The sequence below is a fragment of the Crocuta crocuta genome, unplaced genomic scaffold (genome assembly GCF_008692635.1).
Source record: "Crocuta crocuta isolate KB4526 unplaced genomic scaffold, BGI_CrCroc_1.0 scaffold88, whole genome shotgun sequence".
NCBI lineage: Eukaryota > Metazoa > Chordata > Mammalia > Carnivora > Hyaenidae > Crocuta > Crocuta crocuta.
The window spans coordinates 1689557-1703925 of record NW_027532420.1 but is presented as its reverse complement, the minus strand read 5'-3'; the positions used below and the strand labels follow the sequence as shown (position 1 = coordinate 1703925).

General features: G+C 42.2%; 1 protein-coding gene across 3 annotated transcripts in view; it reads right to left on the bottom strand.

The window, feature by feature from the left end:
• Positions 1-432: 432 nt before the first annotated feature.
• Positions 433-14369, bottom strand: part of NEIL3 (nei like DNA glycosylase 3) — a 55867-nt gene continuing 41930 nt past the window's right edge. For 2 of the 3 annotated variants that reach the window (XM_077779067.1, XM_077779068.1), the window contains 4 exons: positions 11978-12135; positions 9952-10372; positions 2573-2747; positions 433-891 (listed from right to left, as the gene is read on the bottom strand). In XM_077779067.1, coding sequence (XP_077635193.1) covers positions 709-891; positions 2573-2747; positions 9952-10372; positions 11978-12135 — 937 coding nt within the window. In that variant the 3' untranslated portion in view covers positions 433-708. Of the gene's footprint in view, positions 892-2572; positions 2748-7526; positions 7645-9951; positions 10373-11977; positions 12136-14369 lie in introns of those variants that run through there. The other variant, XM_077779069.1, reaches the window with a different exon arrangement.

Sequence of the window (14369 nt, the reverse complement as noted above, 5' to 3'; positions counted from 1 at the left end):
AAAATTAATTTGAGATATTAAAATTAACCAGAAAAATTTAAATCAGCTTCTCCTTTAAAGATATACAGGCTGTTTCTTTTGTTCTTAAATGTTACCTTTATATTCTGAATCCCTATAGGTTTCCATGAAAATGTATGAAGTTATCCAAGTATTTGGCTTATCTCTAATGTCTAGGAGAAACTGGATGGCTATTGAAAAGAATACAAAAATATTCTTTTCCAGAGGTGACCTCTCATTTCCTTAAATTTCAGTAACGAAAACAAGAAGTACCTTTAATCGTATGCTATGAAGAGGGGCGGTACCTGAGAAAATTACTTGTTGCAGACAGAGTAATTAGCTATTTCACTGGACTACATAATCCTCTCCTAAAAATAAAATAAAATCACTGTTTCCCCAAAGAAGTTACAAGAGGCCTAGAGCACACTTAAAATTCTTTATTGTCATTATTAAATGCATTATACATACATGATAAGTGGAATATACCATACATTTGATGAAACACATATAGCCTTTATCAGGGTAAAAAAATATACAGCCAAGAATGTAAGGAGGGCGTACATTAAAAACAAAGTGAACAGCTCTCCTATGTTACAGTCATGATAAAATGCACCAGGATATTCTACAACCTTGCTATTAACCGAAAAGGAACTAAACATCATGTAAGGTTTAAAGAAATTAAATGCCAGACTTCCACAGAAGGAGAAAATATTAGCATCCTGGAACAATTTTTATTCCTGGCCCATTTTCTGCCCACTGGAAAAAACTGCACTGTTTTGCCTTCCCAAGTGGACACACGAAAAAATTCTTTCCGTTGTTGGGTCCAATCTTCAACACCGTCCTCATGACAGAGTGTCTGCCGTGGTCGCAGAATGGGAAGGACAGATCTGCCCACTACAGGGTTAAAACAGAAGGAATGGGAAGTGTGGGTGCAGGTGAAAGACACGTACGGCCCAAGCCTCGGTGCATCTGACTAGTCATCCCTCGGTCTCTGCTACGGTTACTCGGACATTGGAAAACAAATAGAAGTCATTAGTTCTTGCCCTTGGAAAAAGCTCACATCCTGTAAGAAGCATCTCTCCGGCAAATGTGCTTGAATCATGCAAAAAACTGTCAAAATTCAGAGCTTCTCTGTGACTAAAGGCATGTTTATAGGGGTTCTTTTGCTTTATTGAAAATAATTGAGAAGGCTTAGCATCTTGCTATAAAGCCATCACCAGCGTTTCCGCTATGTTAAAACGATGAAGATCAAAGATTTGTTAGGATTTTTTTTTTAATTTTTTTAATGTTTTATTTATTTCTAGGAGGGAGAGAGAGAGAGACAGCGTGAGCAGGGGAGGGTCAGAGAGAGAGGGAGTCACAGACTGAAACAGGCTCCAGGCTCTGAGCCGGCAGTCAGCACAGAGCCCGACGCGGGGCTCGAACCCACGAACCGCGAGATCATGACCTAAGCGAAAGTCGGACGCTTAACCGACTAAGCCACCCAGGTGCCCCAGATTTGTTAGGATTTTAATACTCAACTTCCTTCATCTCTTAGGAATAAAAAGAATCCAATAGAGAATTATTGGATGAATTTAGGCAGATTCCATTGTATTATTCTTATAAATCTTGGCCTCAAGGGAGCTATCAAGCAGGCTGTCATGTTATTAATATTTTCTACCTAATATTTGTCCCATTCCATCTACGGCAGCTCCTGGATGAGGAAGTGTCAGTTCCGTAGGATGGAGTCCCCTCTCGCAAAGGGCTTCAGACCTACAGTCATTACCACGTTTTCCTTGGAAAATTCCTCAGGAAGGTACCACACTGAAGACAGAGGTTTTCAATCTCCATAAGCCCAACTGGAAAACCTTTGTTCCAGCACTGAGACAGATAAGGATTTTCTTTTTTCAGTTATGCACCAGATGCAGTAGGTGGACAAACACACAAACATCGAAACCACAGCCAGCAGAGTGAGAGGCTCACAGTCTGAGAAGCACAGAAGGTGAGCCTGTGGAAGACGGACCCCATACTCTAGGGTCCTGTCCTGTGTTCGCTTCTAGGGACACGCTCCCGGATCGCAAAGGGGGGAGGAATCGCCCTACATCTCAGTTGTTACTGTGCGAGCTTCGTGACAGGATTCACTAGGTTTACTGTAAATCCCAGGCACATCAGCGATTCTTCCTGCGTACTTCTCCCCAGTGCGTACACCAAAGCACAAGTAGCACAAGTCAGGGAAAGCACGTCTGTATCTTGGATTATTCGCCACCTGCGCAAATCTCTCAGTCCCTGTCTATCTGTATAAAACAAGGACCACACATCTGCACCTGTGGTTACACGGGGCCACACTAGAATCACCTAACGGCTATTATTCGATTACTTGTTCTATTTTTGATGAAGCTCTTTGAATCTCATGTTCTTCAACATTCAGGCTTTAGACTTTATGTCAGTGTGGCTATTTGAAATTGAAAGGTGAGAAAAATAAATAAATAAATAGAATTTAAAGGTGACACCGGAAGACAAGATTGCTGCTCACTACACTTCAGTCACAGAAGCGTGTGACGGTACCCCAGCGAGCTTGAGGAAATCTTACACGTACCTGGAAAAACTCGCACTGCGCTCCTCTAGGTAGAGGACAAGCGTAAAACTGCCTGCCCTTGTTTTCGCCATCCTTCTGCACAACCCGTAGAACGCAGAGGCGGTGGTGTTTACTGCAGCGAGGACTGCCAGCATTCAATGCGCAAGTACCATCTGTCATATTAATTCCACGTTCCCTGTAACGACAGGTTCCAAAGTTACTACAGCGTAACAGTGCTAAAGGGATAATTCCCTCCGGAAGGCGTCAGAATTCTGCCCGTACAGGGGTGCGTGGGTGGCTCAGTCGTTTAAGCGGCCGACTTTGGCTCCGGTCATCTCTCTGTCTGTGGGTCCGAGCGCATCAGGCTCTGTGCTGACAGCTCAGAGCCTGGAGCCTCCTTCAGATTCTGTGTCTCCGTCTCTCTCTGCCCCTCCTCTGCTTGTTCATTCTCTCTCTCTCTCTCAAAAAGTAAACATTAAAAAAAAAAGAAAAGAATTCTGCTTGTACAAAGACGTGGTGCCAAAAAGCAGTCATGGTCAACTGCAGGTCATTCCACACACTGCTAATTCTTGGCTTTCCCAGGTAATCCTAACCTACTTCCAAAGCCATCTGCGCACCCAGAGCACACAACTGAAATTCCTAAAGAACAAAAACAGCCAAATTGTATACCCGGCACATCCACTTTACTTAGTTTCATTTGTATAACTGGTTCTTTCCTTACTCAGTAGTAGACTGTGGCCACTTTCATTTCCTCTGCAATATTCTCAAGTTCAGTAGCTCCCCGGCCCCCAAAGGAACTAGAATGACAGTCTTCTCTAATTATTTCCTCATTGGTAGCAAGCTCCCATGGATGGCTCTGAAAAGGCCAAAAAGATCACTCTTTCTATCGTCCATTTTAAAGACAATTTTCTATGCTTTTCTTTGATCAAGGCTACTATAATCGTTGCAATCCTATTTCAGCAAGGCCTGGGCTGTCTGGAAGAGCAGAAATGTGTGTTTTGTCAAGTGAGGAGGGAAGCTTTATTCTCCCCCACAATTAGGATCAAGAATCTGGAGGTCATTCCCGCATACAATTGGATGAAGGTCAGAAGCCGGACTTCTACTGGAGCTGTAGAAGCGAATTTTCTCTTGGAAAAAGAGCGTCATGGTTATTTTAAACTTCTTATATTTTGCATAGTGTTTATAATGCCTTTATAAGACTTAGTCACTTTAATAAAGTTGAAGAGAAACAGAGCTCACATTGATTAAAACAGAAGTCCTTCTTAATATCACTATTCTAAAACTTTTTAATGATAAAAAAAATTCTTCCTTTCTCATTTTTTTCGGTTAAAATATCATTCTTGAATAATTTTTAGAAATACTTAAAAATCATAAATAGTTCCTGTTTTTGGCTTCCTTTTTTAAAAAATTTTTAAAAATGTTTTTTATTTATTTCTGAGAGAGAGACTGTGTGAGCAGGGGAGAGTCAGAGAGAGACGGAGACACAGAATCTGAAATAGGCTCTAGGATCCGAGCTGTCAGCACAGAGCCCAGTGTGGGACTTGAACCCATGAACAGTGAGATCATGACCTAAGCCGAAGTCGGATGCTTAACTGACTGAGCCACACAGGTGCCCCTGTTTTTGATTTCCTAAACTACATTCGTTTTTTTTTGTTTTGTTTTGTTTGTTTTAGGTTTTCAAGTTTATTTATTTATTTTGAGAGAGAGAGTACGTACACAAGAAGGGAAGGGACAGAGAGAGGGAGAGACAGAATCTCAAGCAGGATCCGCACTGTCAGCTCAGAGCCTAACATGGGCCTCAAACTCACGAACCGCAAGATTGTGACCTAACCTAGGATAGAGTTAGACGCCTAACCGACTGAGCCACCCAGGCATCCCCTGAACTACATTCTTCCTATCCGTGTTGCAGTAACGATGCTTCAAGGCATGTCGAATTGAAATGTTCAGAGTTTGAGGTATTTTTTTCCTTCCACTTTCACTGAGATATAATTGACATAGGAGAGATATTTTATTTGTGATGAAATTGGTTTAAACTCACTTATAAAACAGAAGCTTAAGTAAATTGCTTTAAATTGATTCAAATATTCCAAGGGTACTTTCTGACGCTGTTCATGCAGGAGGCCTGCTAAAGAAATCATTACTGTTAAGTATTTTGCCAGCAATTGTTTTGTGTGTACATCCGTCAGGATGGAGGACGGGAGTGTCTATCTTAGAATCGTAGGTAACGCTATCCAGAAACCTCAAAGCTGGAAGGCAACAGCTTTTCTTTTCCACACTCCCTCCATTTTTCCGATGTCCCTTCCCAAAGAGGGTATATTAAAGTTTTAACTTCAAGAGAAGCTAAATATCTAGGTGACTGTAGAGAACTCAAGAAATGTCAAAACCATGGGGGCGCCTGGGTGGCTCAGTCGGTTAAGCATCCAGCTTCAGCTCAGGTCGTGATCTCACTGCCGATGAGTTCGAGCCCTGCATCGGACTCTGTGCTGACAGCTCAGAGCCTGGAGCCTGCTTAGAATTCTGTGGCTCCCGCTTTCTCTCTGACCCTCCCCCACTCACACTCAGTCTCTATGTCTCTCCAAAAGAAATACATTAAAGAAATTTTTTTAATAAACAGAAATGTCAAAACCAAAGCAAGTAGATCACAAATGTGCTTTCAATTGTTAAAAAGATAAACTGTAGGGGCGCCTAGGCGGCTCAGACAGTTAAGTGTCCGACTGTGGCTCAGGTCATGATCTCACGGTTCGTGGGTTCGAGCCCTGCGTCGGGCTCTATGCTGACAGCCAGCTCGGAGCCTGGAGCCTGCCTCAGATTCTGTATCTCCTTCTCTCTCTCTGCCCCTCCCCCTCTCATGCTCTGTCTGTCTCTCAAAAATAAATAAACATTAAAAAAATTTAAAAACAAAAAAGATAAACTGTAAAAGATAAAGAAAAAAAGAAACTTAAAAAATAAAGGAAAAAAGGTAAAGAATATTGATAGGACTGAAATGATGCTTTCTTATTAAAAAAAAATACCCACTTACCAACAGTTTTCTACATTATTATGGAAGTGGCTGTCTTAGATGACAATTAGTTGAACACTTCCAAGCCACCTGCTTCAACCTGGAAATCTCCAGGGCCCCCCAGAGCCAAGAGAGGTTTACAGTCTCTTTACTAGTAAAGCTTTCCTGGGGAGGGGCCAAGCGGAGGGCGGAGTGGAGGATTCAGTCGGGGATAAAAGGCTCCAGTGTTCTCTCTGGCTCCTCATTTCTGTCTTTCATTCCATTTCTTCCCTGGTATAAGGTTAAAGAAACAAAGTGGCCATCTGCTATCTTGTCCCTGGTACTCGGAGTGTGACCTCTTGACCAGAAGCATCAGCATTACCTGGAAGAGGCTTAGAAACTCAGAACTAGGGGCACTTGGTGGCTCGGACTGCGAAGCGTCCGAGTGCTGGCTTCCGCTCAGGTCACGATCTGACAGTTTGTGGCATGGAGCCCCTTGTCAGCTCTAGCTGTGCCGCAGAGTAGGCGTGGGTTTCTCTCCCTGCTCCTCCCCCCCTTCTTCCTCTCCCTCTCAAAATAAATAAATAAATACACTTAAAGAAGGAAAAAGAAATGAGAATTACCCACCCTGTTCCAGACCGCCCGCTGAATCAGAATCTGCATACTAACAAGATTCCCAGGTGATTCATATGCACATTAAGTTGTGAAGCACCGAGTTAATGTGACCAAGATATTGATGCCACCTGTGATCACATCAACTCTAAATATGCACAGCTAATGTTAATTTTATGATAGAAAACATTATCCAGGATAATTAAATGTTCTGATTAATTGAGGACTTTGTGGTTCCTCTTTGTTTCCATCATTATTATTTAAAAACTTTCTAAACCATAGCAGAGCATTTTCTTAGGTAAACTTAGCATACAGAATAGTTTAACTTATTTTGATCATTAGGACCATCGTTTTGAACATTAATAGCAGATGATAAATGGTCTGTCAATATAATAGATCAGAGGTTGACAAACGTTCTCAGACAGCACAAGTTTTCGGCTTGTGGGTCTTACCAGTCTCTGTTGCTACTACTCAAATCTGTCTGCTATTGTAGCATGAAAGGCAGCCACACTAACTATGTAAGCCAATGGGAATGGAATGGGTTCCAATAAAACTTTATTTATAAAAACGGGGGGTGGGGGGAGGCTGGATTTGGCTCTGCCAACTGCAGTGTGCTAAAACAGAAGTCAGGAATGAGCAATGCTTAATGCCTAATAGGCTTTCAATAAATACTTGTTAATGAATATGAAAGTAACAGTGAACAGAGATCAGATAAAAACTCTTCTCAAGAAAGAAGACATCACCACGCACAACTGTGTCATTTTAAAATGGATGGTTTTTCAGTGATCAGTTCATCATGGTTGAGCTAATTTTATGGATAGGGTGATTCTTCATAATAAAACCACTAACTGTTTTTGAGCCAATCAGTCTTACTGAATGTAGATTTTGTAGCTCAGTGGCATTGCAAGAATGAAAACAAACACAGAGGTAGAATGACTCATCCTAGACGGCCCTGGGTGTTGCCCTCGGGGACCCCATACTCCAAAGGTTACAGGAAGCACGTATAGGGGTCAGCACTGCCCTAGGGACAGAGGCGGTGCTCACCAACCGAGACGTAGCGGACACTTGAGAAAACATTAGTGACCCTGCAAGTTTCACTTGCTCATCCAAGCAAACCTCTGCACCAGCTCAGGAAAGACCTTAACCAAAACACAGGAATATGTACCCCTGTGTTCTGTGCTGTATTGACACTAACTGGATCAAAGACTAAAATGGTTTCTACTCTGAACCGCTTAAAAACTGGTTCAACCAGCTAATTAATTATCCCGTCACTGGACAAAATTCCAGTATATCCAAAGACCGATCCGAAAATGTGCCTCGTCAACATAGCATGTACCGTGTGGTGATGAGATCGGTAATTAAGAGAACAAAAGACGAATTAATTACCGTACAATTATTAAGAAAAAAATAAACTGCCTCTCAACTCTCTGAGTGGACCACCTGCTTTAATCGTATTATGCTGTGAGCTTCTGCGGGCATCTTGTCCATAAGGTGAACACTGTAGCTGCGAGACAAGGAGAAAAATGAAATAAATGACAGTAATTTGCAATTTATTCCTTGTAAAGTAGCTGGGTGCAGAAGGGCTGCTGGGTGAATGTATTTCACCACTTGACATTTATTCTGCTAGTTGATCTTGATTGATTTTAGAGCCTCAGTCCTGGGGTCCTTATATTCAACACATACACAGGCCGCGGCGTTTCTAAGTAATGCTATGCGCTGTGATTAATCATATGACCCTATTACTAATGGCTTATGAAGAAATCATTTAAATGTAAGGTTACAGTAATTTTTTTTTAATCCCTAATTCATTAGTTAAATTGTCTAAGATTTTCTACAAAGCACTAAGGAAATAAAAATATGCCAAGATATCTCATCTGAGCACAACAAATCCCTCAACACTAAAATGATCTCCTTCTTTTCCTCTTAAGCTACAGAAAAGACTGAACAAATTATTATCTTACGGGATAGCCCCCCAACTCAGATGCTCTGGACCCTAGCTCCTTCATGACCTCTGATTAGGGTTCATTAGATGTTAATTGGGATTAAAATGTAAAGTTAGTCCTGATCCAGTGAGTTAAATGCTTGGCCTCTATAGCTTAATTCAAATGGCTGTCATTTCTTAGTATTATGGACACAAATTAAAACAGGTATTATAAATGATTGTGAATGAGATTTTTTTTTTGGAGAAACTGATCAAGAAATAATCATCAGGACTAACTGATGGCAAATATAGAGTCGGGACAGGATACTGGAGACAAAAGCATCCACTGACCACACACCGCCTCGGGAATCTGTTAGGAGGTAAGCTCGAAGGGGTTCCAGAGCTGGTCCGCGCCTGCACAAGGAGGGGTCAACCTTCCCCTCCGCAAGGACACAGCCCATCTGGGGAGAAGCCAGCAATGCGAATCCCGCCTGCGATCACTTGAAATCCCACGCACACCAGCTCTTCCCCCGCCTGCCTCCCTCCGGCAAGGCAAGAGCCACGAGAAGGAAACTCTCCAACTTCACTTTATTTAAAAACGCAGGATGTACAGCAGCTGCCTCTGAAGAAAAAACAGCTTGAAAAAGAAGACTGAGAACTGTCTGTGACGGAGGCCCAATAACAGGCGGCGGGAGGAGAGAAGCCCCAGCTAAAGCCTACACGACAGAGTGTGGACAGGTAGTTCCTATGATCACAGGGGAAGGGGTGACACGGAGTAATAAAATTTCTCTATCTCCAGTGACAGCGATCTGGAGGCTGCTTCTAGATGGGAAGTTCGTAGTCTCAAAACATACCTGGTCTGCCTGTATTTATTAATTTGCAATGACAACTTTCTAAGTTCAGCTGCAACTGTAGCCCACACGCTCTGCGGGCCTTCGTGGCTGAAACAAACAGCCGCCCACACGGCTACGTGAGACACAGCGACCTCCTTCAACAGCAATGTCACTACAAGCATCTCTGATTCCTCTCTTGAGAAGACACATACTAAACTCTCGTAACAGTCTCCCTTTTGGAAGAACTATCTTTCTTTGGAAGGAAAAAAAAAAAAAGCAGGGGCACCTGGGAGGCTCAGTCGGTTAAGTTTCTGACTTCAGCTCAGGTCATGATCTCTATGAGTTCAAGCCCCACGTCGGGCTCTGTGCTGACAGCTCGGAGCCTGGAGCCTGCTTCAGATCTGTGTCTCCCTCTCTCTCTGCCCCTCCTCAACTCGCATTCTCTCTTTCTCTCTCAAAAATAAACAAACATTAAAAAAAATTTTTAAATAATGCTAACAGTGGTGATTGATATCAGGTGGGATGATGGGGGATTAAAACATTTTTCTTTATATTTTCCAGAATTTTCCAAATATTCTGTATTGAGCATGTATATGGTTTCAGTCAGAATAAAATAACTTTTGGGGTTCCTGGGTGGCTGAGGTGGTTAAGAGTCGGACCCCTGATTTTGCCTCAGGTCATGATTTCATGGTTTTGTGAGTTTGAGCCCTGTGTAGGGCTCTGTGCTGACCTCGGAGCCAGCTAACCAGTTTTGTTCTCTCTCTCCTTTTCTCTGTCACCCCCCCCGCCCCAACTTGTGCTCTCTCTCTCTCTCAAAATGAATAAACTTGAAAACAGTAACTTTCTACAGATAGATGTAGAAGATTCTGTTTTTCATTCTCTGCCCTTCCCTAGCATCCTAAGCTAGAGAAAGCAAGGCAAGTAAATGGCTACAGTCATCTCTCCGGGCTTGATTCACCTTACCAGAATCAAGGAGCTCCCTGAGCAGGACATGATTTTTCCGCCTTCTAAAAACTTAACGTAAATACCTTCAAGATCAAGGTTAGAAGTATCATACCTGTTAGAAAACCCAGGGCTACCGCTGTTGAGGTCTGGTGATGAGGAGTGGGTTGTTTTTAACTTTTTATTTGCTGGACTCAATACTTTAGACTGAGAACAGACCGTAAGTGATACGTGTACTCCGTTAGATGGTGGAGTTATATGGTTTGCTCTCTCCTTGGAGGGGTGCAGCGGCTCCCTAAAACACATGGTAGTCGGAGGAGAATTTTGAAATTCTCCATCTAATGTCCCATGTTGGCTTGTTTTTCCTTCCAAAGCAGTGGATTTATTGCTGAAATCGGTCAAGACAAGGGTTGAAGTTCCGAATGCTGTTCTCCTGTTGATCTTCACCTCTGTACTTGGTTTTCCAAAGCTGTTACAAGGATACTTCACTAAGCCGTCGAAGGCATCAGAACAGTCTTCACTGCTGATCGTGGAATCTGGAAGGAGAGAGAAGTAATGCTTCAGTGTTCCTACAAGTGTAATATATTGGCTATTTGAAACATCTTTTTAGTTCACTTATGATGGTGAATGCATAGAACTATTAATACAAACTTAGTTTGGACAATCCAGGAAATGAACTCTTGTCTTCTTGCTAGGAAATGAAGTATTATAGAAAGAGCAAAATTTCAACAATCCCTCGCAGCACAGAGGTGGGCTTACCAAAGATTTATATTTGCTTCTTATTATTTTTAACCATTTAAAGGCCATTCAGCTAACCAGACTTGTTCCTATTAGACAACATATTAAAGCAGTGGGAATTAAGAAGCAGTACAGAGATCAGCAGTTACAGGCCTATCTTTAGATTATCAGGAGCGTCTCTATGAATCACACATAATGGGAAAGGCTTATTAAATAAAGATGAATTACAAAGACTTGACATAAATTAAAAATGCTTCCTTTTTGTTGATATAATTTATTGCCAAATTGGCTAACATACAATGTGGACAGTGTGCTCTTGGTATTGGGGGTACATTCTCGTGGTTCTTTGCTTACGTACAACACCCAGTGCTCATCCCAACAAGTGCCCTCCTCAATGCCCATCACCCATTTTCCCCTCTCTGTGACTCACACATAACGGGAAAGGCTTATTGAAATTAAACAAAGACAAATTACAAAGACTTGACATTAATTAAAAACGTTTCAACAAAGCATCCTCAGATTTTGGAATCCATAACTGTTCCTAAATTGTAGCTTCGTACTCAGAAAAATAAAGGAAAATAGTTGATGGGACTCAGAGAGGCGTTTCAGAACGTTGGAATGAATGAGGAGACCCAAGACTGTGGTTTTCCGAGGGCTCTCTGCCGAAAGATGCTGAAGAGGGGCAAGGCCCACCCTTCTGGCCCAGAGAACAAAACACACTGTGACAACGAGCACAATGTGGGGTCCCTAAGTCAAGAACGAACTTTCTCGTGTCTAATTGAAGGGAGAAAGAACACACTGAGAACACAATAGAAGCTGCATCAGTGAGCCGGTTCCTAATCATGGGTTCTCTCTGAGGTTTTACATTCTCTGAACACATGAAATTGTGAGCTGTAAAAAGAGTTATTTTGAAGGATTTCAATGAAATCAGTACAATTGTCTGGGTAAAGATTTTAATAACAAGGGATAGGAAGGATAAAGAGGAGAAAAAATTCAGCAGTTTTCTGTTCCACCTGCAAAGATATTCTTACAGAAATCCTCCCTTTCAGTTTATGAAGCGCTTGGACTGAATAGCAAACTCAAAAGTTGCTGAAATCTGCATAAAACAAAGCTTTATTGAATAATTCATTAGAAATAGTAGAGAACAGATGTGATCATCTCAGTTTTTTGAGATACAAAGGCAGATACTCTTTTAGCACAAGCATGTTTTCCCTCCCTGTTTAAGAAAAAAAAAGAAAGCACTGAACAGAATATTAGCATGGTTTACAGGCAAAGTCTGGCAATTCCTTTAAACCTTTCAGAAAGAAAGCATTTTACTTAGTTATGAAATATCAAGATGGAACAAGATATATACCTTTGTATAATTAGCCGTCTTTGAACTCAAAATCAAAATCCAGTCTTACCGATAGGTCTTGAAGTCAGGCAAGCATCACAAGCCTTCGAAGATGGCCTGTTGATTAGCGTACAGACCACACACGTCCACTGCTCTTCGGATTTGCGAGCCACGTGGTCCCCTCTGCGGGATGGCCACCTGACCGTAGTGTTTCTCCTTGGCAGCTTGCTACAAAAGAATTTTTTTAAAGTTAACCGTTACAGGGACGCCTGGGTGGCTCGGTCGGTTAAGTGTCCGACTTCGGCTCAGATCATGATCTTGCGTCTGCCAGTTCGAGCCCCACGTCGGGCTCTGTGCTGACAGTTCGGAGCCCGGAGCCTGCTTCGGAGTCTGTGTCTCCCCCTTTCTCTGCCCCTCCCCTGCTCACGCTGTCTCTCAATAATAAATAAATGTTAAAAAAAAAATTTAAGTTAACTATTACCACTGTTACTACTGCCTTCTTCTTATACGTTCAGGGTACTTTAGAAATTCTTACAGAAGCATTAACTTCCAAATGTGTACAAGCCCTAACTCTCTCAGGATAAAAGGTTTCCACTTGCGCCCTGCTGATTGCTATTAAAGACAGAAATAACAAAATACGTGTTTTTATTTAGAGTCAGAGTTGTGCTTTTGTTTTTTTTAAACCCACTAAAAATATTTGACATAACCACTAGGAAGCATATCTCAAATAAAGTTTTAAGTCAGTGGCACTCTTTCCAAATCCAACCTGAGATATCTTTGTTCAACCAAATTTGGGGGTTGGGAGGGCAAATACTTAGGCAGACTCTAGAACATGGAAAGCAAAATGAGAAAAGTTTTACATTTCCTTCATGTGCAGGTCTCTTGAGAATTTCTCAACTCTACCCACTAAGCACAATACTGACGAGGTGAGCTGTAATGAAGAAAAAAATCCTGAGCCTCAGAGTGCTTTCCTTCAGGTAAATCTGTCTCATGTTAGATACCTAAATAATAGATTAGTAAGAAAACAATAAAACCAACCCTGATTTTTGGACATAAACGTGAATCATGATTTTCCAACCAGAATTCTTAATTGGCTATTTATTGTTACACAAAATGCCTTTAAAACCCCTGATAAAGCCCTACTCTGAAACACATAGTTCCAGGGCACCTGGAGGCTCAGTCGGTTGAGCGTCCAACTTCCGGCTCGGGTCATGATCTCCTGGTTCGTGAGTTCGGGCCCCACCTGGGGCTCTGTGCTGTCAGCTCAGAGCCCGCTTCAGTTCCTTTGTCCCCCACTCTCTGCCTCTTCCCACTCATTCTCTTTCTCTCTCTCTCAAAATAAATAAACTTTAAAAACAACAGACAGCTCTGCAGAGCACATCACACAGGTAAGCAACATGGTAGCATCAGAGGCCTTTCAGCACTCCAAACATTAATACAGAAAAAAGCTCTTTTGGTAAAGGCTATGCTACCTTACATTTCAGAACACGAGTTCTTTGACTTCCTGAGGCACCCTGTCTCCGGTAACATTTTGCTCCTTATATATAATTACATCAGTTTTTAAATTCACCCTTGTCTGGTGAAATAACAAATACCATGAGCAAATTGAGAAGTCAGACACATCTCATTATGGCCCTTTTGTCTTTACTGACTTTTATTGCTACGCCGTGTTTCACATTCCTGTGGAACACCAGACCTTCCATGGAATCTGCTTGACCTAACTCTTGCCTTCCCCCCAACTTAGCCTGAAAGGGACCAAGATGTATTTACTCATAATGAAATAAACACAATTTAAGTAATCCTCAGATTTTCAACATGCTCCAGTTTTTCACCTTTTTTGTCTTCTAGCCTACAGATTTTACCGATCGCAAGCATATGTTCACTGTGACCTAGAGAAGCTCTGGAAGCATTTTCCCCTCACTGCTCCACTTGTTAATCACCTACTGAGAAATTCTCTCCAATCCCCACCTGGATGTGCAACAGGAACTTCAAATTTAACATCTGTAACAGACTGTGGAATGGTCTTCTGAAGGTAATGGGTCATAATGCCTGGAGCCTGTAAAGGTGAATTTATAAAAAGGACCTTTGCAGAGGAGGGGAAAGATGGTGGAGAAGTAGGGAGCTCCATGTATTGCACTCGCCCCCATATCTCACACGGAAAAGATCTGAAGCCATAGGAAACCTTACAGAACCCGAGAGATTGGGGAGAGAAAGGACGCTGAATCCACTGAGAAAGCCTTCAAGAAGATGTGGTTCATCTATATGATGGAATACTCCATGGCAACGAGAAAGAATGAAATCTGGCCATGTGTAGCAACACGGATGGACCTTGAGGGTGTTATGCTGAGCGAAATAAGTCAGGCAGAGAAGGACAGATACCATATGTTTGCACGTATAGGAGGATTAGGAGGAACTTGACGGAGGACTAAGGGGGAGAAGAAGGGGGGAAATGGTGGGGGAAA